Source organism: Daphnia magna, linkage group LG6, assembly GCF_020631705.1.
Source record: "Daphnia magna isolate NIES linkage group LG6, ASM2063170v1.1, whole genome shotgun sequence".
Lineage (NCBI taxonomy): Eukaryota > Metazoa > Arthropoda > Branchiopoda > Diplostraca > Daphniidae > Daphnia > Daphnia magna.
This window is the reverse complement of record NC_059187.1, coordinates 2,000,978-2,028,807: the sequence shown is the minus strand read 5'-3', so window position 1 is coordinate 2,028,807 and position 27,830 is coordinate 2,000,978. Positions and strand designations below refer to the sequence as shown.

The following is a 27,830-nucleotide window of genomic DNA, read 5'->3' as shown; positions in this document are numbered from 1 at the left end:
TGAATCAAAAATGATTTTTGTGTGTGCGTGTGTTACGTCTTTCCACATTTTTGTTTTTTTTTCTTCAATCATTTCAATTTTATTTGTTCTCATTCTCTTTCCCGTCCATCATTGTCACACAAGTCATTGACTGAATGATTATGAAATCATCATCGCTATAAATAACATTTTTTTTTGTTTGTTTTTGTTTTGGGGGATTGGGAGCTGTTTTGGGAATCACGCTCAAACATTCAAACACACAAATAGAAGAAATGTGGTGGGGAGAGAGAGAGTTAAACTAACAAAACAACCGTTTTTTTTTCTTTGTGTTTGACACAGTTTTGATGTGCGCGTCTTTTAAAAAACAATAATAAAAAAAAAATTCCATCTTTTATGTAAATTGACACACCTGGTGGAGGTCGATAATTCCATGAAAATAAAAATTATAATAATAAAAAAAAAACGTCATTATTTACCTCGAATAAAAGAATGAAAAAGAAAATGTTTATCTCTTTGTTGAGTTTCTTTGGGCTGGAGTTCGTCGAATGAAAAACAAAAAAACTAGAATAAAAAAAAAATAATAAAAGAAATTAAAAAAATAATAAAAAAATAAATAATAAACAATGGGGGATTATTATTATAGGAGAACATCTGTTTTAGCACCCACCCCACAGATCGTTGTTGCTCTTGTCTGCGGTTGCGAGAGAAAATAGCGAAGCACGCCGACGTCTTTTTTGTTGCTATTGCGTTTTACAAAAGAGGAGGAAATAACACGCATGAGGAAAAAAAAATCAAAAGAGGTCTAGAAAGAGGAGGAGGAGTTGTAAAATGAATGAATTCCGTTCTATATGTAACGAAACAACGCAGTTATTTATATATTCATCTGGTTGTTGCTGGTATTTCTCCTTCGTCGGTTCACGAAGTGACGAGAACTTGACGACTTAGCCGACTCTGATCCAGCGATCGATCGAATACTCTAACGCGGCAATCCACCTGGGGGCAAAGGGGAAAAAAAAAAATAAAAAATATGTAAAATGTGGGGTCACGTCATGTTCGTGTCACGGCAGCCAGACACAAGTAAATGGGTTGGTGGCGTGACTCCTTTTGATTCTCTTTAAAAACTTGCGACGCTTTTTTTTCTCTTCTTTTAAAAGATAAATAAATAAACAAAAAAATATACCGTTTGCGATCGTTCTCCGAGTCTGTGTAAAAATGAAAATGGCGCATGCGAGGTTCCGGCGGCAAGAGTTCGAAGGCGAATTTGCGTCGTTCACCGCTCGAGGCGGTCGTGCCTGAGGCTTGGACGCGGTAACCGTGCAAGTGCAACGCTCCTGTCATGAGTATAATCATAGCCCAAACAAATTATTAACGAGAAAGAGATTTAAATCCAATCAACAAAGAGAAAATGTCGACGACATAAAAGAGCGGGAAGACTTTGAAGTGAACACTGCGGGGCACCGATAGAGGTGAAGGATTATTATGAGTATTATTTCGAAAATAATAATAATACCCAGGGCAGAAGAGACGTTGATATCAACGTAGAAATAGAGACAGGCGTCTTTGAGAAGGCAGAGGCGACGCTGCCATTCTTTGGCCCGGTGGCCGAGCTTCATGAGATGGCCGACGCAGTCGGGTGATGCCATCGACGCCGGCGGCAATTCAATGTTTCGAGCGCACATTTCAAGCCAAACGTCCTGCTGGGCCAAAAGAGGAAAAAGAAAAATACAAGACACACAAGACGACGACACAGTCAGCGGTTTAGGGTTTTTCCTTTTTTTTTTTAGGTTATATAAATAAGCAGCTTATTTTCTCTTTTCTCTTGTTTTTCTACGTTATCTGATCCCTCATTTTTGTTTTATTTTTTAAACATTATATTTTTTATGATTATTTTTACAAGTAGTGTGTACCTGGACGGCGGCTTTAGAAGCGTGATTGAAGACGGAATGCCACAGTTCAACCGATTCCGTCGATTCGGCTGCCAGCCAATGTCGTATAGTTCCACCTTTGCTCAACAGTAAACCGTGAGGTCGTTCGGCAAACGAAGTACGAGTCACCGTGTAATGCAAAAGAGAAACGGCTCCCAATGGCTGCGAACTCTGTTCAAGCCAAAGAAATTGAATCCGAGTTAGACAAAACATAGAGAAAAAAACCTTAACAAAGTCGCATGGCCAACAGCCAGCAACAGACGGTAAATTACGAAAGAAAATATAAAAAAAAAGGGGACTTCTGCTAGCGACTGTTATTAGCCTATTGAAAACCCCCCCTCGGAGCGGTGTTCACTACTCTTTTATTGTATTTTCTTCCTGCTAGACCATGTTAAGAGAGACGCAAGGACACACAGGCAGAGAGAGTATCGATCGCTTCGTGTGGGTACCGTACAATGGGAAATTACCCATGATTGGTTAGACCAGTCTGAAAGGAAGGGAGAGCCGTTTTTGCCGGCCTTATTTGATCGTCGTCTCTTTCCCTTTTGTGATTCCCATAGAGAAAAAAAGCTGATGCAATTGCGTGATCAAATCTTCACGCTCGTTCCACCTGAATAGAAATGGGCCCCGACGTCTCGTTTCCTCCTCCTCCCCTATCTGAACGTTTCCATACACACACACTTCTGACTAACTTTTTTTTTTTCGTTTTCCTGGGAAAAGAAATAACAAAATTTATCTAGTAGGGGTCCTGTTGGAAGGAGAGAAGTTGAAGAACATGACATTTCCCAATTGTAATTGCTGACAAAACTATTGGATTATACCATCACTCGTGGAGTAGTGGACCTGCCAAGTTCAACCTTCAGTGGCCAGACCTTGGCAGCAAAGGCAACCCTGACATGCAGCTAATTGATTCGCAGATGATGAAGGAAAATGCACTTACATCTTGGTTTTTGTAGTAGTAGAGACAGTGGTCTCTCTTGAGGACAAACCACCTCCTGTACCAAACATTGTTGGCAGATTCATCAATACGACTGGCTGACTGGCTCTTCTTCCAGAGGTAGCCCACCAAAATTGGAGACTCGTTGTCAGTGGTGCTGCCTCCCTGGGAACCATCAGTTGTTGTTGACTGGTCTGGAGCCAAAATGGGGTTCGTTGACAGGATGTTGCATGTTCTTGCCACCTCAAGCTTCAGCTCATCTGTGCCTACACATAAACAAAAAAAATGATTTACACTTTGATTGCTTTGGGATTTTAGCCTAGCTGATGTAAGGTCATAGCCCTTTATACACCAGACTTAAATGAACAAGGCAAATTGTTAGTGCAAAGCAAAGATAATTTGAGTAAATGCTCATAATTTAATGAGTTTAACTAGATTGACATCAGTTTCAAATTTGCAATGAAGGCAACTCAGTACTTTTAGATAATAAAAACTATAGCAGTAATCCAATAAAGGAAGGTTGAGAGACCCCCCAACAAACTAGATCAGCCATGGATAAAAAGTTAAGTGCACTCAAGAGTGCACGTAATAAAACAATTTTCCCTCGCAAATTGCGAACGGGTTGCAATCCCGCCAGAAAAAGGAACACCGTGGCCACCGCCATCTAGCACTGAAAAAAGACACTAGAACTAACCTGTATGAGCGATGCGGACCACCTCCGAATGAGAAGAATCGAGGACGTTGACATCGTTGATACTAATGAGGATATCGCCCACCTGCAATCCACTCAACTCAGCTGGAGTTCCAGGCTCAATAGCTGACACAACAACCGGCTTTGAACCGTGAATTCTGAATCCAAACTCGCCCGATTCTCTCTTGACCAAGACGACATTATCGCACTCTACCGAGAAAACAAAAGAATTAACAAACTATTAGTTGTTTAGCTCTAGCGAGATTAAAGATGAATCATTAATGAAATGGGAAATGATCAGGCTACCAAGAAACCTACAACAACGATACGGTTAAAAGACAAATGAGTGGAGAGTCGTGGGAAATATTAGTTCAAGATGGAGACCGCCAAAAAATTTTGTCAGAAAAAATAAAAGAAAAAAAAGATCGAAATAATCCAGATGAAGATGATTGAAGTGATGTAGTGCATATTCCATAGCACAGTTGTTTGACACCGCAGTGTGTGCTGTTTTACGTACCGCCTGGACGAATGTCCGCTAGTCTGCGCAGTGCCAGACTCTCGCGGCACCATATCATCAACATCAACTGGAAAATATCTTCTAAAGAGTGTCTGACACTTGAGTCGGTGGTTGAATCTATGGGCCGCAGCAACAACAACGGGGAATAACAACAACAACAGCAAAACACAACAAAAAGAAATTAAATACTGGGTCAATCGTAGTCAATAAAAAGCCACAACTGTCGACAGCGTGTTTCTTTTATTTTGATAAATTGAGGCTGAAAATAATACTGGATTCGTGAGTGATATTCACGTCTCTAACCCACTTTTCACCACGTGGCTGTTCTAAATTCCGGATCACGTCACACAAAAGAGATTCAACAATCATTTGTTTTTTTTTGTGTTAGTCTACAAGGAATTTTCTCGTTTTCTTTTTATGTGCTTCTGCTCTAAAAATAAAATTCCGGAATTCCGGTTGAAAAGTGTAGAGCGTTAAGCAGAGTGCATGTTAATTTAAAAAAATGAAGGCCCAAAAATTAAAAAAAAATCTATCAACTTTCTATCGAAATCAAAAATCGATGGATGGTAGGAGAGTTCCTAAGTTTTTTACCGAATGTGCTAGTGGCGAGCCGACGAAACATTTCCACACTGGACTTGCGGTGGACCATGCGGTGCGTGATGGATGTGTATTTACGCCGGAAGTCTTTTTCAGAAGCCGTCGACGAATCGTCGGTTTCTAGTAACACATTTTGGAATGTTATGTTTTCAACAAGAGATCAAGCGAGAGATAATGAGTTCTAGAATACTGCATCCTAATCTACACATGGATGAAATGCTTCTTTTTTTTTGTTGTCGGGACAGAGGACAACACTCCTCTCTTCCCCCCCTCAATGATGATGACAAGTCTAAAAAAGATCAATCACCTTGTAACGGCGTCTGCGGTTGGGAACGGCGCCAGACATGAAGCTCTTCCGTTTCACCAATGTAGGCCCAGGCACCAGCACGATAACTGGCATTGTAAATGCCTTTTAACAGCGAAAACATAAAAAATGTGTGTTATCCATTAATAAATTTAGATTTTTTTTAAATACCGGCATCTTCATCATCTAAAGGCGTTCCGTCGCAACTCAATTTAGAACCGAGTGAATCCCAGCTGGCTTCAACGGATCTGATTAATTGATTCAAGTTCCTGTCCGTGTTGAGCGCAAAACAATCTTTTGAACGACGATAGAAAAACAACACGACTTTAATTACCGTCTAACAGGTCGATTAAAACGTTCCTTTTCTTCCGATTTGGCACGCACAGTCAATTGCCTTTTGGGCGGCAGTTGAGTCTCCGGATACCACATATCGATGGTAGAAACCGCCCTGTGAGGGACTTGATTGTCAGACGATTCAGTAGTTTCTGCTGACAAGGCCGAAGCGCTTAAATTGCCCGCCGGTAATGTACAACTTTTGGTCCGTTTGCCACGGCCGGATTCTCGCTTCCTTTTGCTATTCTCTTGATTGTCACAGCTGATCGATTCCGCTTGACTGCCAGCGGATTGCGTCTTGATATTACAAGTTAAATTCCAGTCAGGTGCCGCAAAGGCCGGTGAATCAGCAAAACCTTCCGGTGGCGGTGGTACGCCACCGTTGCCAGACATCTCAGCTGGTGTTTCCGAAACGAAAACATTGTCGCTTCCGGGACTGACGGATCTAATGGAATCGCAATTTTGTTTGCGCGATGGAGATGGTGCCATCAAGTTCCACGATTTTCCCACCATATCTGCCATATTGTCCGGATCGTGAAAGGAAGACTCGCTCGGATGTTGTAGAGTGAAATAATTGTGATCGTCGGATGATTCCGTGTTTGGAAGCGGCGAAATTTGCGGTGCGACAACGTCCCAATCCGTCAACCGGAAGCCTTCGTGCATAGCTGGACTGCGAACCATTCCGGGTGTCGTAACTTCCGCTACAATTTGAGAATCGCGTTTCTTGGCTCCTCCGCTTCCATCCGGATTGGAAAATGAATTGTTGGGAGTGAGTGGATCTCGATTGCGCGTTTTCTTGTGCTTGGATGACGGACGTTTGACTGAATCGGGTGCGGACTCTGGTGCGGCGCTGTTTTTGTTTGACCTCCGCTTCCGGCTGCAACGATCTCCGGCTTCTTCATTGTCTTCCGAATCCGTCGAACTGTGCTGATTGGTCGATTGCTGCTGCGTAAAATGTTTACGTCTTCCGCTGGCACCTGATTTGGCCGGAGTGGAAGGCGAAGCCGTTGATGAAAACATGCTGGACCCTGGCGGAAATTGCAACTTCATTGTCTCCTTCAAAGTTTTCCGATCGGTTGCCTTGGCAACAGCCTCCGCCTGAGTGCTTGACGGGGCACAATCTAGAGTAGAATTTACTACAGATTCCGGATTCAAAGTTAGAGATTGTTTTGTTGAATCCATTACAGCTGCGAGGCCAGCCATTTCGATCGGTTGAACAGCGATGGGACTAAGTGACGCACAAGGAGTAGCTTCTAGGCTATAGCTTCCGGACGTGGAACTTTCTCGGCAAATGTCTGGTCCATCGTTGTTTGAATCCGGTGACGTCAGCAAGGGAGGCGGCCCATCATCGTGAAGGACATCTTGAGGTGGAGGAGATTCGTAGGGTAACTCTTGGACGCCGGAATGATCCATCCTTAAAGTGCTGTTATGTGAAGTATCACTTTCTCTGAAGCTCCTTTCGCTGCGTTCCATCGCAGTGTTGTAGACTTCAGTCAATCCGGCCGTCGTCAAGTGATCGGAAAGGGCAGTCAGAAACGCATCCGAATTGGTATCGGTGGAATCCAATCCAGCCGGTTTGCTGTTGATATCCGCTTGTAAAGGACTATTGAGCTCACTGCCAGGAGGACTGAGAGGTTCAGAACTGGCCGACGTTTCATGTTCCGTCACTCGACGGCCGGAAGAATCCGAATCGACTGACGTAATCGTCTCCGACATACTTTTCGATCCGTTCTTCAGATGGCGCAATAAAACGCGTTGACTCATTTGATTGTTTGACAATTCAACGTCTTGGGGTGGAGGAGCAGGCGATTTTAAATCATCGTCTTCCGGATGAAGAGACGAATTGGCGGAAGAACAAGCAAAACTGGGTGGTGCCGGAATTACTTCAGTATCATGAGCTCCTGGCCACGGAGGAAACTGGACCATAATTTCATTCTCCATTTCTAATGTTTCGGTGGCTGCTGGATCGCTTGCAGCTGGTGGACGTCTAGGTGGTGGCGTAGGCGGACGCGGTGCATCCAAATCCGAATCGCAAGTGACGACGAACGAACTATTTCCTTTTTCATCCTTGGCCGTTCCGACACTTTGGCAGGATGAATGCGGCTGGAGGACCGTAACTTGCGACGTACTTCCAAACTCGTCGCTATAGTTACCGGCCGTATCCGGAAACGAAGCGTTAGAGTCGAACGATTTTTGCGCCTGCAGCAAAGACGTTGACTTGACATCTTCCGTTTGCCCATCTGGCGGATGCTCCGAGTCAGACCAAACGTCTTCCACGTCAGTGAAACCCAACGAGCGGTTGATATCTTGCGAGGAAGTTGTGGCTTTTCCTTTCAGCGGAAGCGACGAAGCAAAAAGATCCTCATCGTCGAGACTTCCATCGTCGCTGGAACCGATTCCATGACGCATCGGATCGTGAACCAGGACTCTGCCAGCCACCTCTTCGACGGGCGAACGTTCGTTGTCGTGCACATTAACTTCAACATAGCCGGAAGCAAAACGTCGGGCACGTTTCCGATCCAGCAGGATCGTTCCTTCTGATAAAGCTTTCAATAACTGCCGCCGTCTGCTGGAGCGCACATGTTTGCCGCTGCTAGGCGACCCCCGGTCAGGTGATGCAGTCTTGTTATATTCTCCTATTTCTTCCGGTTGAGACTGACTAAGTTCATCCGGTAAACGTTTTAAAGGCTGGAATTCGACCTCTGTTTTCTGAGATTCTCTCTCTCCCTCAGCCTCCTGATCCACAGCTGATGAGCTCCTTGTTAAACGTTTCATTTCTTTAGCTGAACGCGGTTCAAAGTTGGTCTGAACTTGACGCGTGACTGTACTGACTGCCCCCGGAATCGAGACTTGCTATTTAGCCAATAGAGAAAAAAAGCCATATAGTAAAAAAGGTTCAGACAAATAAAGTATCGATCCATTTTACCGATCCGGCGCCACTATAGCAACTGGGGTAGGAGAGTGACGTCGTCGAATTATAATAACCTTCCGTTTGCGTGGCCTGGCTCCGCATCGACGCTTGGCGCAATCTCTCTATTGTATGCAAACGTACAATTGATTGGATGACAATTTTTCGTCAAAAGGAATTTGATAAATCGTGATAAAGGAAAAATACCTAAAAGTATGGCGCGAGCCAATACGGGAGAAAATGCAGCTGTCTGATGTGGATGTCTTTTGGATTCGATAAATGGTTCCGGAGTTTTACGACCGTCTAGAAGCCGTTCCTGGCTCTTGGAAGCATTTGCTGGAACGGCTGACGTGTAAATCTCAGAACAAGGAGACGAAGCATCGAAACTGACATGTTTCGAAATCGAACCGGTAGATCTTCTGTCATCTAAAAGCGCCTCGCTGGACATGACCTGCCTCCGGTAAAGTGCAGCCGAAAGTTCAGGTGTGTTTGGTTGAGTGTAGGCCAACCTGCCACCATACCGGAACGGATGGTTACCTCCGTAATTTTCACTTTCATTTGGAGCATCACTGTTTGTCCGACTATGTAAATGAATTGAAAATAATCAATTTTAATCATTAGAAAATTTCGTTTAATTTAGAAGTAAATACTCACTGAATGGGCAACGTGCTAATTTTCCAATCTGGATCTGAATGGCGAGGTGCGTAGCTATTCACAATCTAAATAAATGGTTTAATGAATTCTAAGGAGATTAAAACCAGTCAAGTGAAAACTTTACGCAAGGAGCAGTTGAGGTTTGCATGGAGAATCTGCGTGGGTCAGTTGTACAGAATGATTGAGGACGATTCCGAAACAAGCCTGGTTGATTAGAGCCATCATCGCGTAGAGGAACCTGCCATTTCAAAATAAGACATTACATTTTCGTATACATAACTTATCATAAACTGTTCTGGAAAGATTGTAGCTCAACTTTTTGGTTGAATGGCATACCAAATAGCTTTTCTTTATCTTATGACAACAGGCTTATTCCAAAGACGGGTTATAAAAAAAAGGAATCCAAGTTGAAACTTTTATCTTTCTCTGTGTCATCTGTCCCATCTTCTTTCTACAATACTGCAGACTGTAGTTGATGTGCCTCTTTACAGGTCTCACATCAAAGTTGAATACTTGAGATGTACTTTGTTGAAATGTACTTTCCATGTTGCATGCCGGTTGATCAATATTGGTAACTCTCCCATTGTCAGCAGTATACAAAATGGTTGCTTTCGCTGTCTGTTTACAACAGCTCCTACAGTGGAACCATGAAAACAAAAGGCTGCGTAGACTAATGGAAAATGGCTCTGTTTTGCTATCTGCATCCCATTTTCCATATTGCACGAACAAGGACCTGACAGACACTGGCATTCCACATAGTTTGGTGTGAAAGGCACACACAACAAAAAAAAATGTTAACACCCAAGAATAATTCCTAATTGAGTATTTTAAGGACCAATGACAAGCCCCCAGGTCATGTACACATCTGATTATTCCACATCACAACCTTGATGTAAACAGTTTTCTTGATTTGATTCTATACGCTTCTTTAGTTTCCTAACGAATCACGCATGCCGAATGAAAAGATCAACAAACCGAAATGTCAATAACCATTCCCACACAGCTAGCGGTTAACAGTCTTCTCTACTCAACATCCGGCAGAGAAGAAAATGATTGCCATTTTCATTTCCTGGGCTACAACAACGTAACACACAAAAGCTGTGGGGGGGGGCAACAGTATTAGATTTTAAAAGGCGCAGCCTGATTAAATCATAGATGGGGTCTGACGTTTCTTTAGCTGTGGGTCTTTTATTCTTTTGTTTAATGAATCCTTTTGAAAAATACGGGTAATTTTCTCTCAGACATTCGATCTACGGTAGTGCTGCAACGGGTATCAATATGTAATCTAATTAAACACGCTTCAAGTTGATTTGAATGAACAGTTATTTCCTATTTTGTTTCGCTACTGAAACGAAACTTGGGCGGAAAAAGGAAAATGAAGAAAAATGGTGCAGATAATTAGAATAATTCAATTTTACCGTGAACGGCTGAAGTGCAGGTAGAGTGACGCTCCGATTTGTATTGGCTACGGGTTTGTTGCAGCCGTTGTACAAATTTTCTTCGCTCGCCCGTCGGACGCACAACGCAGAAAAGAAGGAAGATCTTGATTTTTTCTTTTTGGCGCCATGATCCTGTAGCGATAAACGACATCAAATTTAAAAACAAACTAAACTTAGAGCTAAACTCTACGATTCATTATTTCCTGTTCATAAATCACCGATGCGTCTGTCTCTAGACAGTTTTCTAACGTCTTCGATTCTTTGTTGGTTGTGTCATTATATCGATCGATCGTAAATTCCCATGTTCTTCAATTATTGGAATAAGAAAGAACTTTGCCTTCCCCGAATGCTTTATCGGATATATCATCTAAAAATTCTCGTTCCACAAAATTCCGCCAGAAGAAAATTGAAACAACATTCGATTTGATTGATGGACAAAAGCTGCCGTTCGCTGACGATCCCCATGACATCTATATTTGTATCTTTCTTTTTTATGGCTACCGACGTACACAGACGCCATTTTATGACGGGGTGGCGATTAAAGAGCCGACTATTTACAATCCAACAAGAGATGGATAGAGTCATAAGGATAGTAGCAAGCGGATGCGAGCGGAATATCTATGTAAGCTGCCAGTATATGGACGTATATATATGTTCACCGGCTCTGTGTGGAAAAGGATCCCCTGTATTGATTTTTCTGCATGGTCCTCTTTTGAGAGACGGAGCAAACAAAACGGGGGAAAAAAAAGGACGTACAAGATGGCTGCCGCATAAGATTAAATAATAATATGTAAAAGAGGGTAAACAAAAAAATGAATTTCCGCATTACTGATGTCAACCACTAACTAAGATGCTCCCCTTTTCTACAACTGAGATTCTTAAGAAGTATGCACATCTTTCAAAGTGTCTTACCTTGCGACTTGTTAGGCATCCGAAGAATCCTTTAGCTCTTTGGCGCACGTGAGACGAACGATCCAGCACATCCGTTTCTTTTTTGTTGATGCAATACTGTTCGCGGATGTCTTCTCTTGAATAAAGGGCCGTTTCATATTGCTCCGCTTTTCCAGCGCCAACTTTTTGATTCTTTGTTGTACGACCCATTCGATCGCTATTGGCTGTTTTCGATGATCCAACGTCCACCTGCAAAATAGTTTCATGTCAACTGACGCGTGTGACGCAAGACGGGCTAAGAATAAAACTCGTCGACGCCGTGTTTGCCCTTGACACGTTATTTTAGCGGACTTGGTCTCAACTGTCAAAACAGCTGATTTGTTTGAAGTCAATGGATTTCCAGCATTAAGACGTTGATAGTTAATAACTAGTGCAACTGACTTGAATGGAAACGTCGCTCCGGTTGTTGCCTCGGTTGCCTCTACCCGCCGGCTGCCCTGTCGGATGATGAAGGGGACCAATGGCGCCACCAAACTCCCGGGAAGATGGCAATCCTCTTAGGGCTCCTAATCAAATTGACATTAAATCGATAGATTAATAATTGGTAATTAAAAAACGGTAGACTCAACGCTTTTGAATAATTGGGTAAGTATCAAAGAAAGAAGACGGCGCAATAAGAACGATGATGTCTATAAATAAAAGCCTCAACGCAAACAAGATGTATATCTCTTCTTCGGGGCATCCGCAATATCCGCATCCAATGGGGAACAACGCGGCGCATATAATAAAAAAAAAAAACAGGCCACACACACACATGGCAGCCCTCTGGGTTCAACTGTGGGAATAAGACTAGTCTATTAAGCTTTTCGCTAGCAGCTATTTATTTAAAGAATGTGAATAAAGCCCAAAATCTTGTTTAGAATAAAATTTGTGACATTCGATTACTTTTAGTTAATACATTGCGGGAAAAAAAGGGGGCTTTTAAATGATTGTTTCACCCGTCTCTGCCAGCAAAATCACTATTCAATCCATTTCTTTTTTAAATCTCGCGGTTTTTCTTGTACTAGAAAAAGGCTGATACAATCCCTTCGATCGAAACGTTGCAGGCTTCTTATCTAAAATGGAAAAAAGGAATATCCAAATGGCACGACATTGTAATTGAATTCTTTGTTTGAAACTATTCGCATTTGTTGGCTGGAAATTAAACATTCCGATAACGAACCGACAAAAATGCATTGCCTTTTTCTAAGAAAATTGATCGATTTATGTCACATTCGCGGAAAACTTATACAGAATCCAGAGACAGATTGTCGCTGCGACATAAACAATTTTCTTTTCCCACGTCTATGGTGAATTCCACCCTTTCCCCCCCCCCCCCAAAAAAGATATCTTATTTCTAACGCGCCAAAAGGGATATACTTCCGGAACATCCCACAGCATCCGCATTTGTTCTCATTCTTTCCCCATTTTCGCCCTTCTAAATGGGAAGTTATCGTTAAGTATGTTACGTAGAAAACAAAGACCCATTCAACACAACACCTACGGCAGAATAAAGACATTTAAATGTATGAATGGCGGATGCTGCATTGGATCGTAGCAAGTGTATATCCTCATTTGTATAGCCTATTCTAAAAATAGACTCCCGTCTTCAAAACTGATGCCTTTTCCTAGGAAGTTATGAACGACGTGCTCTCTTATTTCTACTTTGGTCTACTCTAAAAAAGCCTGCCCTATATACCAAGTATTCCACGAATAACACAGGGGAAAAAAAGCAGTCGTTCTAAAACAAGTTTTTGTTTCAACTTTGATATCTTAACAAAATATATCAAACAAACTAGGCATTCAATTTCAAAAAAGGACGGTCAAATTCCGCCCTGTTTTAATACGACCCAATCGATAAAGATCTGCAGCTACGCGTTTGATGGTGCGTGACATCAAAGAGGCCAAAAGAAAGGATAGAAGATAAAAGATTGATGACAAGGTCTTTGCTGAATAAGGATCGAAAAAAGGCATTGGCAGAAAAACAAATGAAAATTCTTTTTAAAACGCCTTATTTAGAAAATGTTTCGCAATTAAAGATGAGAAAACATCTTCGCACAGAATTTGTACACTTAAAATTAGAAGAATTTGTACCTTTTTCTTTATCAAAACGCGTTCGACAATTTTAAAAAAGAACACGCGGAATATGTAAACGATTGAATAAACAAAATCAGGGTGAGTAGAACAGACGACACGGTAACGGGGGAAAAAAAAATCCCCGTCCGGATTGACGGTTACTGGACGACTGACGTTGAATTTTGTTTTCAAGAAACTCTTTCACACACGCAGGGTCACCCCGGCAACTTATCTGGCAACAGCCCCTGTATACCTTCTTTTTTTAGCACCCCTCTAATCTTTCTCATTCTCACTCGCATGTACACGTCTGTCCTTTGTCTATTTATACACGGATTGAAGAGAAAAACAACCGTACGGCGAGTAAGGTTAAATAAGAATGCAAACATCTGTTGCCCGGCTCGTGCTCCTTTTCTACATCTACCACTGTAATGTATGCATAAATAAGCAAAATTATCCTTTGATAGGACTAGCAAATCCTTTTGTTCTTACGAAAATTGCCCTAATTTGGCTTTGAAAAAAACAGTGGATGATGTGACGGAATGAAAAATTAGAGAAACCTGGCGGTGCGTGATGCTGTTGAATGATGGCATTTCCGACGCTAGTGTCCGAATCTCTCGAGTAAGCTCTTATATTGATCGCCATGTCTTCTCCGTTCTTTTTGATGTAGTTTTTTTTTCCTACAGTTTTACGAGATGCTCTCAATCTTCGTTGCAGCGATGAGCTGTGGACTGCTCCTTCCACACGGGCGAATTGATAGGTTTAATGATGGATTCTCCTGTTGTTCTTAGGCCTATGAAAAATGCTGAGACGACCAGTGTTGACTCGATCTAAACATTAGAAAAAAAAAATTCAAATGAAAAAGAATGAGCTGAGATATAAAAAGATTAAATACCTAAAAGTAGAACATCCTCATTTAAGGACGAATCTCGCGATCCCTGTGTACACACACAAAAAACAAACAAGAGGAAATCAATAAACATAGGTGAATCTCACCGATCCACTATCAATGGTAATCAATGATTCCGCAGCACGCACAAAAATCCGTGTAATGTTTGACACACTCAGTTAAAATTCACGAGATCTAAATTTTCTAGTGTCACTTTCAGGAGATTGCATTTCGGTGTAGGATGCAACTCCTCTTATTAAGTAACAACAAAGAAAGGATCGTATCCATCCATCTCTTTTTTTTTACAGCGACGGAATATTTTTTATTTTTGTTCGCAATAGTTTTCCGCTCCGCATTTTATATGCGCTTGCCTATATAATAAAGATGCTACCCCCAGAGAACATCAGGCCTTTTTTTTTTTATAGTGCTGGACGTACAAGGAATGCTGGCACACAGTTCATAAGCACAGAGCTTTATGGCTGTCTAGCACCAGCAAATATGACGAGTACGAGATCGTTCCGGCGAAATGCCAGGGGTTGAATCCTGATTTTTCGCGCCTCGATCGATTCAAACGTGTGCGGCTTTAAATTATTTTGGAATAATAATTTACCTGGAGTGTGATGGGCCGGCAAAATAATCAACTGTCGAAATGTTAACTTCCCGCAAGAATTGACACTAGGGGACTCTGTTCTTTTCTTTTTTTAACTGTTGCAATCTTAACAAATTTACGAATCTTGAGAAAATTCAAACATGTTTCTTCTTCCGACAGAAACACAACCACGGTTCGCTGATGCTGCTAGATGTTGTCATCTAGTACGGGAGGGGGGAAAAAATCCAGCGCCGCTGTCGCCACTCAACTGTGTACCCCCCAACGGCTTTTGCCCCACTACTACATCTAGCATTTACTAAGCTATACACTCCATCCCCGGTGATGCTGCTCTATCGATCCTCACCGTCTCTCTTTTCCTCAAAGATTTTCTCTTTTTTTGTTATTATTCCGACCGCGCAACTCGGATGCGCACGACGCTCATCAGCAGTAGAGACGAAAACAAGGGGAAGAAAAAAATTGAAGAGGGATATGTACGAGTTGCAGGCGCGTGCGATAATCATCCCACCGTCCTGGCATTTTCTTACACATTGTCTTTCATATATTATGAACATTTTTTTTTATTGATTCTACATGTGCAAATGTTTCCCCCCCCCCTTTTTTTGCAAGGAATTTTTTTTTTTTTAGGGGGTCAGGACGGTTGTACTTTATTATCCTCTGGTGTTATTGTTGCTGCCATGTTCTTAGGCTTTTAGTATTATTCCCTTTGGTGTGTACACCCCCCCCACACCCACACACACAATACAGCTAGTTTATTATTTGTCTGACAAGTCTCCATAGTCTTACTACTCTGGCTGACGAGGGAAATGGGGTTTGATTACATTTCGGTGGCGTGAAAGTGTTTGACTGAAAAGTAGTTAAACAAAACAAAAAGGAGAGGGGGGAAAGTAAAAAGTAAAAGGGAAATAAATGTGGGAATGACAAACGTCATGTCACATTCTGGCGCGACTTTTCCCGTCTTTCTGAATTGCGGAAGTCGCGGATAAACTTGTTAACGCGCGTCAGTTCCCATTTACTTTTGCTTTAACGCCCCCTGCCGCGCTGACTGTTTGCAAAATGAAAACAGATTGAAACTGAAGGGGAGAAAAAAGTCTGAACACCTGAAACTTAAAGAGAGCAACAACAAAAATGAAGTAAAACGAAAAAAAAAAAAGGGGCGAATGGCCTAATTCTATTCTCATTTTTATCGATGTCGATATGGAAATGAAGACTATCGATTTCAGGTTTTGCTGTCGCCATTTTGGCAAATCCCACGCTACCCGTGGCACTTTGTACTCTTCAGATGATACAAGCGGAATAAGCAATTCCATTTCCAAATATCTTATTTACATAAATGTAAATCAAGCGGAAAGCAGCGAAGAAAACACTATAGATAAAGCCGAGTTTCTCGGGGGTAAAGTAAAACATCCGCCAATGCCATCTACCGCCCAAACAACACACTTGTCCCCCGATTTCACATTTTAAAATATTTTCAAAGATGGACGAGAGAAAAATATCTACACACAGTTAGAACTTTGTGAAAACTAGACTACTCAAATCAAGGAATGACGACCATTTAAAAAATAGGTCCACGATTCTCATTACCTCGCAAACGCACAAACAGCTTAGTAGGATTATTGATTTTGCAGATACAACTGACATAATTACTAATTAATTAAACTTTCCATTTACTTGGTACCTCTTACAAAACAAAAAAATATTTAACGACGGAAATCCTCTTCCAAAACAAAAAAAAAAGCGAAATATACGACGAGAAGACGCCTACACGGGAAACGAAATTCATCCGGAAAATGTGCCATAACAACTATCATTCATCACACTTGAGCACCTAATTACTCTCTTGATTTCTGCAGAACGCTAACGAGTAGCTATTGCGCAATCCCACCCACGTAACAGCATACACGGAGAGAAGCCGGATTCGTTAGCAGAAATGAATCGGTCGGCTGGGCTTAATGACACAAATCGCATCATCCAGCATTGTCTACTTGCACTTTTATTTTTATCATCAATTACTGCAGCAGAGTGACCGCAGGAAGATAGCAATTTGTTGAAAATTAATCATGAAATGCTAGCCCTATTGCACTGCAACGAGGAAAGATAGGCACAACGATCTAAATAATGGTTTTCATTTGAAGTTCCTCCCCTCATCAAATGTTTTCCTTTAAATCACCCCCATTTCCCTCTGCTATTTATACTGATAACGAGCTTGTCTCTCCAAATGCTAACTAAGTTACCATGACATGCCATAACGAACTCCTTACAACATAGTCAAAGACTTCCCATAAAATAATTGATATCCGAATCCTACCTTCAACATTCGGCGTATACAGGTGATGACGAATCCCAATGATATCTACCATAACGCGCTGCTGTGGCTGGCCAGCTCGACAATCCTTGTCCGTCCAGGAATACTGCGACACCTTTGACAGAATAGGGCAACAATTACTATATTAGACATTTGTCTGCACGTGTGGCAAAGAGTGATTAAGGCACATGACTATGGACGATTAGGCACTGGAGGGCATCTAGGCAATTTGTTACGACACAAAACCGGGGTTAACAAGATTTTTTCCTTTCTGGTTAAGCAACCACATCAACCAATTGAATTTCGTTTAATGAACTGTATGGGCGATAATTTTAGGCACCACGCAAGTCAAATTCGTTTTCGTCATGAATGGGGAATTCAATAACGAAAAATGCAAAACATGATCAGAACGCAAGCCGACTTTTACAAATGTTCTAAGTCATAAAGTTTCTATTTCTTTTTTCAGTAATCCTAGTGGCTTAACAACGAAAAACCGAAAAAAAAAGTAGATAGTACCGATGAAATATCTAGTACTAGATACCACAGGATTGCTCTCAAACAAGGGGATTTAATTTAGAATATTAATAACAAGCGAAGGCATACGCTGTTAACACGCAATGATCACGATTAACAAGCTCTGTCCACGTTCAATGAAAAACGATCATCGTATAAACCAAACTCATTGTTACAGGAAGCAATGACCTTTAAATTTCATAAAAACAATTTTCGACTAAGCTCTGCTTCAACTGTTTAAACGCGATATCAAACGATTATTCAATATACCCAACCCAAATCTATCATACCGGCACACGGACAAAGAAATACTGCGTTACGAGTTTCTTACACTAGGACTAAAAATACAATGGGCAATGCAATAGTAAATGACTAATATTGATCACTCGAACACGGAAAAAAAAATTTCTAAACACGAGAATTTGTTCAGTATCGCCCAACACATGAAAAGAAAAATGTCGGCCACAGGAGGCACTAAGAATTCGCCGAAGGCACAGTTTGTTCAAAGCTGCTTAGTCAAAACGCAGGGATTTAGAATTCAATGAAATGAAACAAATACAGTACGAATAAATTTATCAAATAGTAGATTAACTCAAACTTTGTGACGATTCCCTGATTACTTTACACAAAGGAAGTGACTTGCATATGCAAACATTGTGGCACACAAAGAGCGAATAAAGATGAAAATTCGATAATTACCAATATTTTGATCCTTCGCCCAGTTGATGGAGATAATTTGGCATGGCTAATGACGATTCACTCAACTTCGCGAAACGAAGGGCTGACTCCACGCCGTCTCCATCTTTTTCTCGACACTGGTCAACGTGGTCATTTCACTTAACGACTCTCGGTCAACTATCATGGCCCCTTCCGAGCCATTTGGCCTTCACATTGTTTATCCACCTAAATTTAAAACATCGCTTATTGTTTTACATTCGAACACACACGAAACGCTCCCTAAAACTATTACTTTGCACCAACAAAAAATGACTTAATAATAACCTTTATTGTCTTAACCGTGACAGATAACGTTGGACAATGGAGCGCCTTAGCTTGAGCTCCTTTGTCATCGACAATTACATGGCGGAAGCAGAGGTCAGCACAGCTGTCACAATTCTGCCGCGAAATTTCAGAAACTAAAAACATTAATGTTTACATTGAAATTAATGAATTTTAATTGATTTTAATTTTTAGAAATAAGAATGTTAATAATTTATTTGCTTAAATTGATTATTGAAATTCTTTTTCAAATGGTGAAACGTTCAATTTCCTCAGTTATCCTTCCTTTGTATGTTCGAAGTTGGGCACACGAGGTAGAACGACCAAATGGAGCTGATCTACACTTTTGGTCCGTAAGAAATGACCAAAGAGATCCATATCTTCCAGTGTAGGAATCCTAAAATACATCAATCTTGTCTTTTCCTGTACGTGCAACCCTTCACCAGCACAATTAGCTATTGTAAGTTTTATCGTAAACTACTTTTGTTAAGTTTTGTTTCACTGTTCTTCCCTGTTGCTTGGGACTCCTGCTCGTTATTTTTCATCTGCACTGCTACCATTTTTAGTTGAAATGTTTCTTTGGCTCACGTGTTTTTTCGCCGAAAAGATATTTTGTTCATGAGTTTAGTGGCTATTTGTTTACCAAAAATGGAACAAGTTGTCATCACATGCTCGGTGATGTCGTAAAAATGGATTTAGTCTTTTCAGTCGTGTTCAAGGCTGCTCTGCCAACGAAGGACAGAGAGAAATAAAATTTTACTATCCTAAACTCTAAAGAAATTCAAATAACGACCCTCTTGGCTTTTGCTTTCCGAATAACAATAATAAAGAAAAGTCATTGTACTTCTTTTATGGATTTATGGATTTTAATGGCTAACTGATGTGGCATTTGATTTCCCAGAAACTGGAGTAAAGAATCATACCAGATTTGCGTCCATGTGACGCATTACCGCCGTGGGCGTTCAGCTGGCTTGCAGGTCATCCCCATGTGGGCACTTAAGTTGCAGTTGGACTGGGTCGTTGCTAGCAGACAGAAAAATTCAATGGACTCGGTGAATGTCAGATTTAATAAAGAAAAATTTAAAAACTCGCTAATGAACCGTGGTATGTATAATAATGCCTATCGATTACCCGTTGAATTATTGTCTGTGATTTCATTGAACAATGTACACCTCAACTTAAAGCACAGTACATTAGTCAATGAGTTTGGTGTCATCGACATCCACTAATATATATTTGATTTGCCTAGTAGTTAGTCCTATTCACCCAGTACCGGAAGGGTAAGAACAACAAATCCCGTATTTCTCAATGCTGTTGACCTGAGGAAAACAAAAATTTCGATGAATCCTTCACGGAATGGATGGCTACAGGATTTAACTTCTATGTATTGGTACCGTGTGCCAGAAAGATAACCAAAGTTCCCTTCATGACCATCGATGGTGTTGTGTCATTGTCCAAAACCCTTTTACGACAAACATAGCATTATCACTAGATGGTGAAAAAAGTAAGAAGCAACGCCCTTTTTAACATCGGACAATGTTCGTTAAAAAAATTTTAATAATTTAATTGTTACACAACCTTAAATATGGAACATATTGTCAAAGATAATGACGAAATTGAAAGTCACGCTAGGCTAATAATAATTTTTTTTTTTTTTTTCTGGTGGTTTTCGTCAAGATTTTTCTGCAGGATGCCATTACCATTTTCCGCGGTTTTTTTTTGTATCAATAAAACGTCAAAGAAGGATCACGTAAAAAACGTCTTTTTTGTGCCAGCAGACAGAAAAATTCAATCATAGAAAGCCCGGATGAAAAATGAAGATAAATCGATCGTCAAACATCCAACGGATGCACTCGATGAACATCTGATTTTCTTACGGAAATTAAAAAAACTCTTCAATGAGTTGTGGTATTTAATTAATAATGTTGTGGTATTAATATTTCCTATGAATTACGCGTTTCATTTTCGTCTGTAGTTTCATTGGGCTACGTGCTCATCAATTCAAAGCGCAGCACGTTAGTCAATGAGTTTGAAGTAGTTGAATTCGTTAAATGTTGATTTGAATGTAGATGATCATGAGGGATTCCATATTCCACCGAGTCATTGACCCTAATAAATGGAGAAATCAGGTGCTTGAACTAATTATTGTGTTGGTGTCCCTTGATTGGGTAGGACGAAGACATTAAATACTAATAGTATGGGCCTACAAGATAAGCAAAATTTCTTACATAACTCTCGCTGATGTCATGTCATAATTCGAAATCCTGCCATTATCGATGTAACACTAACATCAGATAGTGAAAACAATAAGAAGCAACGCCCTTTTAAACATACAACAAAGTTCGTTTAGAAACTTGAATAATTTACTTGCTACCCAACTTTAATTATGGCACAAAATCATCCAGAACGACGATATTGAAAGTCACACAAGGCTAATTCATTTTTGTTTATTTTTTGCATGCGAAACTTTTTTTTAGATATAAAATTCCTCTACATTTACATCTTCCGAGGTTCTTTTGAATCAATAAAACGTGAAAGAAGGATCACGTTAAAAACGTCTTTTGCCTATATAATAGGTATGTCTTAAACATTTATGCGAACACAGATGATGAAAGTTTCGGCATTTTTACAGGTTATGCAGTTCTTTTCAGGAAGAAAAAGAGTTGCTGACCTTTTCCGACAACCAGCAAAATGGGCACCGTAAAAGTTTTGGGGGAACGTACTAAAAAAAAGCAGTTAAGTTTTGAATACTACCTTATTTGAATAATCGATCACGTGCGCCCATTCGACGCAAAATATAGTGGTTGTAGATTCTCACGCTTAAACCCCACAAGCGAAAAACATCTATTTTTCAGGTCGCACCTTCTAACGGGCCCTTTCAATGCTAATCCCTCCATCTCAATAGCTTCCCTACCCCTCTTTTATTGACACTAAACAAACACCGGCCCATATAATTTTAGTTAATAAAAAAACAAATAAGAAAACAGCTTTTAATATTCGCTGTAGTTTTCCATCATCTTTGGCGTCTTGTCAAATCGATCATCAATTCTATATTTTATCGTCGTTTTTTAATAGTCATTTTGAAGTTTCCCGTTCCCAACGCCGGCAAAAGTTATTCGCTCCGTCCTCCACGTACGTCACTGCCTGATCGTTACTCCTCTTACCGTAATCAATGACCCTTCCTAAGAGACAGTAGTTCTTCGTTACAAGTCTGGCGTGTCACGTGCCCTCTATTTTAACACAAAAAAATCAATTCCTCCATTGGGTGGAATCCTTTTGTTTTTAACCGCAGGAAGGCTGGGGATGAATAACGAAAAGTATTTGGTTTTTTTGTTTACGAATGTTTCAGGATATCGTGGATTTCAATACGCAGGCACAACTGACAAAACCGGATGGAATTTGGAATTCTAAATACTAATCGGAAAGTATTACCAGAAAGATGAGAGCCGGATGCAAACGCCGCCGGTTGTCACGCTCCGCCGACGAAACGAATCGTGGAATGTAACGTAAGTCAAAGTCGTTTATTCTTCTTCCACACTTTTAGCCTTTTGCTGTTCTTACAGATATGTTGACTTTCTTTGAAGTTTTCTCTTCCGACCGCTCAGCAATACGGTTGCGTTTTAGCATCCGTCTCATTTTAGAAGCTCAGAATGTAGACGGAAGTAAGAGGACTGCACCACGAGACAATCATTCCCCATTGTACATATCCCATATATTACACGTTTATTCTACCGGATGGAAGGAAGGAAAAAAAAGAGCAAATGCTGGAAGTCTTAATCCCCATCTTCTGCAGAAGTCTTTGATGTAGAGAAACTCTTGATTTCGTGCGTCAAAGAGTTTCGTCCTTTTGGCATTCCAAAATATGGTAATTAATAAGTTTCATCGAACTAGACGGACGTCAACGATTTCATTTGCAATATCTTTCTTGGTTTACGTCAATGCAAGAAGCCTGAACAAAAACGATGGACTTCTAAGGGATGTCAACAAAAGAGAACTGGACGCTGCTGCCATCTGTTGCTAGCCTTAGAAGTATTCTACCACAAACGTTGGGCTCCAAATTTCAAGAGCAAAGATATTTAACAGAGAAAACTATTAACCACCACCAAAGAAATTTAAAGGTGAATTTTTCTTTAACTTAACGCGTATTTCTACAGTTACTTTATTCTTTTGTTCCCCTCAGCTATTAGTGGCACATTGTTCGGGTTAAGACGAGTGGCGGCGGTGAAGGGCTCTTTGTGCTGGTTACGTTATCCATCACATTCGTACCCTTTTCGTTTTCCTCCTCCCTTGTTACAAGAAAAGAATAAAATTCGAATTGACACTACACTCGGGAGTGCATTCGTCACATCGACTCTGAAACCTTTTTGGCTAAACGATTCACCTGCTTTTCAGGATTCTTCGTACCCAGGTAAATAGCACTGGCTTTTGTCTACACGTTCTAATAAGTGCAAGCAGTACGAATGCATGATAGCTCTTTGGTTTTTAATGGCAAGGTTCCTTTAAAAGTAATCTTCAAATGCAGAGAGCAACTAGGAAAAACAACATGGGGACAAACTATTATACTACCCATACTGATTAAAAGAACGCGTAGACGCTGTACTTATTATGTATAGTCGATTATCGAGGATCCTGCACACTGGGGGTGGTGACTACTGTTGAAACAAGTTTATGTAATATATATATTTTTTTTATTCTGGTAGGAAAGTCTCCCTTTTTTGCGCATCGCGTTGTACACGTGTAAGTAGACTGGAAGCCGATTATTCCGTATTCAAATCGGGTTTCAAAATGTCGACAACTTATTTATTATTTACAGTTCATTATGATACGGAAACTTCTTTTTTATCAGAATTTTTATTTTAAAAACTTTGTCGATTGTCAACGAGGAGACATTTTGAGAATATCCAACAGGATTTATCGTCATGAAAATTATGTAAATTCGTGCCGTTGCAACTGATGTCAAATATCGTTATCGAACAGTGACAATGAGTGAGGCATGGATTTGGATGGCACGTCAATGGGAACTCGTTTTTACAAGTAACTGAATTAACAATGAATGGAATTTGTTAATATCAGTGAAGGGCTTTGTCGTGCAAGGCATCGAGTGTATAAAGACGGGAATGAACCATACCACCTTTGTTAATTAAAAAATTTTGCAAGCAGTTCAATGAAATCCGTTTTGAATTGAGAACTTCTCTGTGAGCTTTAACGAAAAAAAATCCAGACTTTTGTTTTGATGATTCAAAAAAAATATCTTGTTTCTTTCTAGTTCTGAGTATATTAGTGAGGGAGATTAATTAAAAGAAACTGTTGATTTTTTTCGAATCAAACAATGCCAATAACACAAGTAAAACTGCAGCTCCAGCTAGTTGGCATTATTTGATTAATGCAGATTGTTAATTAGTCAACTGCCGATAACCCAATTAAAATTGAAATATCCCTACGTTACGGAGTTTCTCTGCCGGTAGTCGGTGCAGGTAACTATAGCACACAAAAATTAAATTTAAATGCAATTTTTTAAATAATATTTTACTGCTGTGTTGATAGTTGTTGGAAACCTTTCGAAATTGAACACCTTAGCAACAAGTTGACCGCGTATACCTGTTTTCCCAGTTAACCCGGTCAACGGACATGACCTCGGATTTCCTTGGGTGGAAACAAAATGGCCATGGGCTCCCCCAGCTAAGCAATTGATTTGTGAACAACAACAAAATAGGTCAAAGGGTCTTCTAAACTCGCTATAATTCGTCACAACAAAACGGGTGAAAGTACAGAGACGGCCCAACTTGTCTACCTGTGGACGAGGTCAGTTATTTTTTTGTTTTCTATTTCCTGTAGGGAAACCGTAAAGTCCATGTGGAGTAAGTAGAACTGACTGGCGTATATAAAGGCCAGGGATTTCTTGGAAAAGACACACACTTCTCCTTGTTAACTCCTCCAGTTTAATACTCAACTCTCCTTGTTCAAAATGAATACCTTCAAGACTGTAAGTAAAACAATTTTTCAGTTCTTGTGATGTCATCACATTTAAAGTAGCTCTTATAACAAATTTGGAAGTTTTCTTTTTCTATTCGAATTTATGCATTTCACATTATTCTTCTTTTCTGTTTTTGCAGGTCGTTATGATTTGCGCCATGTTGGCTGCCTCTTGCTCCGGCCAGTACATGTCCCAGTAAGTTGTCCCTATTTTCCGTCCCACTATTAATTAAACCGCCTTCCTATCTAATAAAAAATGTTCTTTTACTTTGATGTACGTCTTCAAAACAGCCAAGGATCTCACTCGGGAAGTTCCAGCCTGGGCGGTCAATACGCCAGCCAGGGCCAACAGGCCGTTTTGAACACTGGAGCACTTCCTCTTGAACAACAAAGACCAGCAGCCAGCCCAGCTTTTGTTGCTGAGCAGTCTGTCCCTGCATCCAGCCCAGTCTCAGGTGCTGGTACCGTAACAGCTACCCAACAGATCTGCTCGTGTGTCACCATCAACCCGGCCGCATCAGCTCACCAGGCACCAGCTTCATCCGCCCAAGAATCCGTTGCTCCTGCCGCTGCCCAACAATCGTTCGCTGCCGCCGCCCCCAACAATCGTTCGCTGCCGCCCCCCAACAAACCTTCGCTGCTCCCCAACAAACCTTCGCTGCTCCCCAGCAATCCTTCGCTGCTGCCCAGCAACAAGCGTACGCTGCCCCACAATCCGCTCAAACCCAGGGACGCTATTAAAAAGTGTTGATATTTGATAGCCCTTCGTGTCCATCATTTTCATTGTCGCTCCCTACACTCATTTCTCGTTGTATTGCAAAAATACAATCATACTCGCATCAGTAATTCACGTAATTTTTTATTCGATGCTCATCACAGTACCTCGTAAGAGTTGAAGACAATGAATAAGAACTATCATGGGAAATCAACAAAGAAATAGAGGGCACGTACACGCTTCAGTTCATTGCTAGTCTGAGCTTATCTAGTCGATTACAGGCCTGACTCTTACGTTAATTTATTGATGGAAAATGGGGGAAGACTTGGGTGAGAAATCAGTTACCCTGACATTGAGGTATTCGATCGATTTGTATATGTAATATGAAAATTCCTTTTTTTTATCATTTTCTATGGTAATGTTCGCTGTTGAGATCCGAGAAGAAAAAACATCTAAATTCCCTACAACATATTGACTTTAAAGGAACGTGAAAATATTGTTTCCCCTACGCTTCAATATTTTCCATAACACGAGATGTTTCGCTATAGTTGACAGGCAATTTAAAAAAATTGTCTCAAAACTTCACTATGAAAATGACACACGAGTCTGGGAGTACGAAATGATACTGGCTGTTGTGTAGATTATAAAGGAGAAATATCGGTTATGCGTACGGTCGTCAGCGATGCCGTTGTTTAAAATTTATGCATAAAAAGCATCCAGTTAAAAAAATTGTATGTTGAATAAATCACGACAACAAAGGTAGAAAAAGAAGGATATATCTTCAATTTGAATCCTTTTTTTTTTGTCTGGATGTTTTTGGATTTCAACGTTGCTACGTTTTACGTTCTTATTTTTCTTTAGTTCTATTCTACGAACAGCAAACTTTCAACAACAAAGAAAATAACTATGTTTTTCATCTTGGCTAAGAGTTTCTTTTAATTAAGAAGGAAAGACATCTAATTATTACTTGAACGGTTGATTCACACTAACGAGGACCTGTCTGTTCATAGAGAAACACACTAAATAGCAAAAGAATTAGAATTCAATTAGAAGCCAATTCCCAGATCATCACCAATTTACAATTGTAACATTGTTACAAACATTATTTCTTATGGTAATTAAGTTTTTTTTAAAGTCTAGGCGACCTAGCAACATCACTACCTGAAAACTGACCTACTTCAATTTCTACCCTGACCTCTAGTGTCCCCTTAAAAAGCCCATTCTAGATTTATACTGTTATCACATCGAATGGCTATACCTGAGAAAAATATAGTACACCTTAAGTGGCAAAAAAAAGGTCGAGGGCTCCTTTAACCTCGTACGAAAAGAGACGGTTCGTCACAACAAGAAAAACGAGTGAAAGTACAAAGAAGGTCCAACTTGTTTACCTGTGATCGAGGTCAGTTCTTTTTATTGCCAGCGGGTATGTAGAACCGTAAAGTCCATCTGGAGTAAGTACAACTGACTGGCGTATATAAAGGACAGGGATTTCTTGGAAAAGACACACACTTCACCTTGTTAACTCCTCCAGTTCAACACTCAACTCTCCTTGTTCAAAATGAATACCTTCAAGACTGTAAGTAACTTCTGCATCATTGAACAATGCCTTAATATTTAAAGTAGCTCTACAATTTAAAACTATGAAATTCGGCAGTTTACTTTACAAATTGTTGTTCCTGATCCTGATTTTACAGGTCGTTATGGTTTGCGCCATGTTGGCTGCTTCCTGCTCCGGCCAGTACATGTCCCAGTAAGTAAACTTGAATTCATTTTCATTTAAATCCATTTTTCACAATTCAATCTCATATCTGCCCCGGTATAGGTCGTCCGGCAACCAGGGAAGTTCTGGTTTAAGCGGAATGCTGGGCGGTCAATACGCCAGCCAGGGCCAACAGGCCGTTTTGAACACCGGAGCACTTCCTCTTGAGCAGCAACGCCCAGCAGCCAGCCCAGCATTCGTTGCTGAGCAACTCAGACCAGCATCAGCCAGCCCAGCCATGCCAGCTGCACCTACAACTACCCAACAGATCTGCTCTTGCATCACCATCAACCCGGCCGCATCAGCTGCCCAGTCAGCGGCTGCCGCTTCACCTGCCCAACTCGCTGCCCCAATGGCCGCTGCTCCTCAACAGTCTTTCGCTGCTGCCCCTCAACAGACTTTTGCTGCTGCCCCCCAACAGACTTTTGCTGCTGCCCCTCAACAGACTTTTGCTGCTGCCCCTCAACAGACTTTCGCTGCTGCCCAGCAACAGGCGTACGCTGCCCCACAACCCGCTGCCGCTCAAACCCAGGGACGCTATTAAAAGAAAATATGTTTGATACACTTGTTCATGAATTGTAATGAAGATTGCAATAAAAATTTACTCATTTCCCAAAAAATTTGTCTTTCATTTATGATTACATAACAATTAAGGTTGAATGATAAAGCGTCGTCGCATCATCTCTATAGGGTTTCTGTTCTGCATGCAAAGAACACATTATTCGTTTCCAAGTAAATCGTTGAAAATGCGACATTTTATTTGGGACATGTTTACCCTATAAT

General features: G+C 40.7%; 3 protein-coding genes and 1 long non-coding RNA gene across 11 annotated transcripts; 3 read left to right on the top strand and 1 right to left on the bottom strand.

The window, feature by feature from the left end:
- Positions 1–53: 53 nt before the first annotated feature.
- LOC116925408 lies at positions 54–18,612 on the bottom strand. 7 transcript variants are annotated; one of them, XR_006648251.1, is made up of 23 exons: positions 18,301–18,612; positions 17,092–17,203; positions 14,183–14,225; positions 13,848–14,117; positions 11,617–11,741; positions 11,197–11,424; positions 10,264–10,416; positions 8,970–9,083; positions 8,846–8,910; positions 8,399–8,772; positions 8,210–8,316; positions 5,285–8,136; positions 5,122–5,219; positions 4,954–5,055; positions 4,641–4,766; positions 4,050–4,166; positions 3,536–3,742; positions 2,845–3,107; positions 1,887–2,075; positions 1,490–1,676; positions 1,160–1,310; positions 647–972; positions 54–540 (listed from the first exon to the last, which is right to left on the bottom strand). XR_006648251.1 is itself a non-coding variant. In XM_045175460.1 (22 exons), exons 4-22 carry the CDS (start codon positions 13,930–13,932, stop codon positions 921–923), a joined length of 5,595 nt encoding a protein of 1,864 aa, XP_045031395.1. In that variant the 5' UTR covers positions 13,933–14,117; positions 14,183–14,225; positions 17,092–17,203; positions 18,301–18,612; the 3' UTR covers positions 54–920. The 7 variants fall into 7 exon arrangements, 6 of the variants coding, with proteins under 6 accessions (XP_045031395.1, XP_045031397.1, XP_045031396.1 ...); XM_045175460.1 differs by having other exon boundaries at positions 54–972; XM_045175462.1 differs by having other exon boundaries at positions 54–972; positions 5,122–5,198; positions 18,301–18,611.
- A 163-nt stretch (positions 18,613–18,775) lies between these two features.
- LOC123473891 lies at positions 18,776–19,893 on the top strand. Of its 2 annotated transcripts, XR_006648257.1 has the most exons (3): positions 18,886–19,060; positions 19,502–19,704; positions 19,850–19,893. It is a non-coding gene; the product is annotated as an uncharacterized LOC123473891 (long non-coding RNA). The 2 variants fall into 2 exon arrangements; XR_006648256.1 differs by lacking the exon at positions 19,850–19,893 and having other exon boundaries at positions 18,776–19,060; positions 19,502–19,831.
- A 16-nt stretch (positions 19,894–19,909) lies between these two features.
- On the top strand, positions 19,910–25,415 carry LOC116925459. Its single transcript, XM_045175459.1, is given in 13 exon segments — positions 19,910–20,104; positions 20,278–20,508; positions 21,078–21,176; positions 21,233–22,106; positions 22,164–22,465; positions 22,549–22,718; positions 22,781–23,008; positions 23,094–24,074; positions 24,145–24,365; positions 24,436–24,583; positions 24,714–24,769; positions 24,865–25,171; positions 25,174–25,415. Coding segments are annotated over 4 exon segments (522 nt in total). The 5' UTR covers positions 19,910–20,104; positions 20,278–20,508; positions 21,078–21,176; positions 21,233–22,106; positions 22,164–22,465; positions 22,549–22,718; positions 22,781–23,008; positions 23,094–24,074; positions 24,145–24,365; positions 24,436–24,565; the 3' UTR covers positions 25,315–25,415.
- A 1,174-nt stretch (positions 25,416–26,589) lies between these two features.
- LOC116934598 (cuticle protein 16.5-like) lies at positions 26,590–27,652 on the top strand. The gene is made up of 3 exons (XM_032942080.2): positions 26,590–26,864; positions 26,983–27,038; positions 27,111–27,652. The coding sequence occupies exons 1-3, from the start codon at positions 26,847–26,849 to the stop codon at positions 27,589–27,591; spliced, it is 555 nt and encodes a 184-aa protein (XP_032797971.2). The 5' UTR covers positions 26,590–26,846; the 3' UTR covers positions 27,592–27,652.
- Positions 27,653–27,830: the final 178 nt, after the last annotated feature.

Excerpts from the sequence above, each read along its gene's own strand:
- LOC116934598 (XM_032942080.2), top strand. Across the intron at positions 27,039-27,110 it reads TCCGGCCAGTACATGTCCCA|GTCGTCCGGCAACCAGGGAA; the intron begins GTAAGTAAACTT and ends GCCCCGGTATAG.
- LOC116925408 (XM_045175460.1), bottom strand. The coding sequence starts at position 13,932 with ATGGCGATCAATATAAGAGCTTACTCGAGAGATTCGGACACTAGCGTC. Across the intron at positions 11,425-11,616 it reads GGAGCGACGTTTCCATTCAA|GTGGACGTTGGATCATCGAA; the intron begins GTCAGTTGCACT and ends ACTATTTTGCAG. Across the intron at positions 1,311-1,489 it reads CAACGTCTCTTCTGCCCTGG|GAGCGTTGCACTTGCACGGT; the intron begins GTATTATTATTA and ends TACTCATGACAG.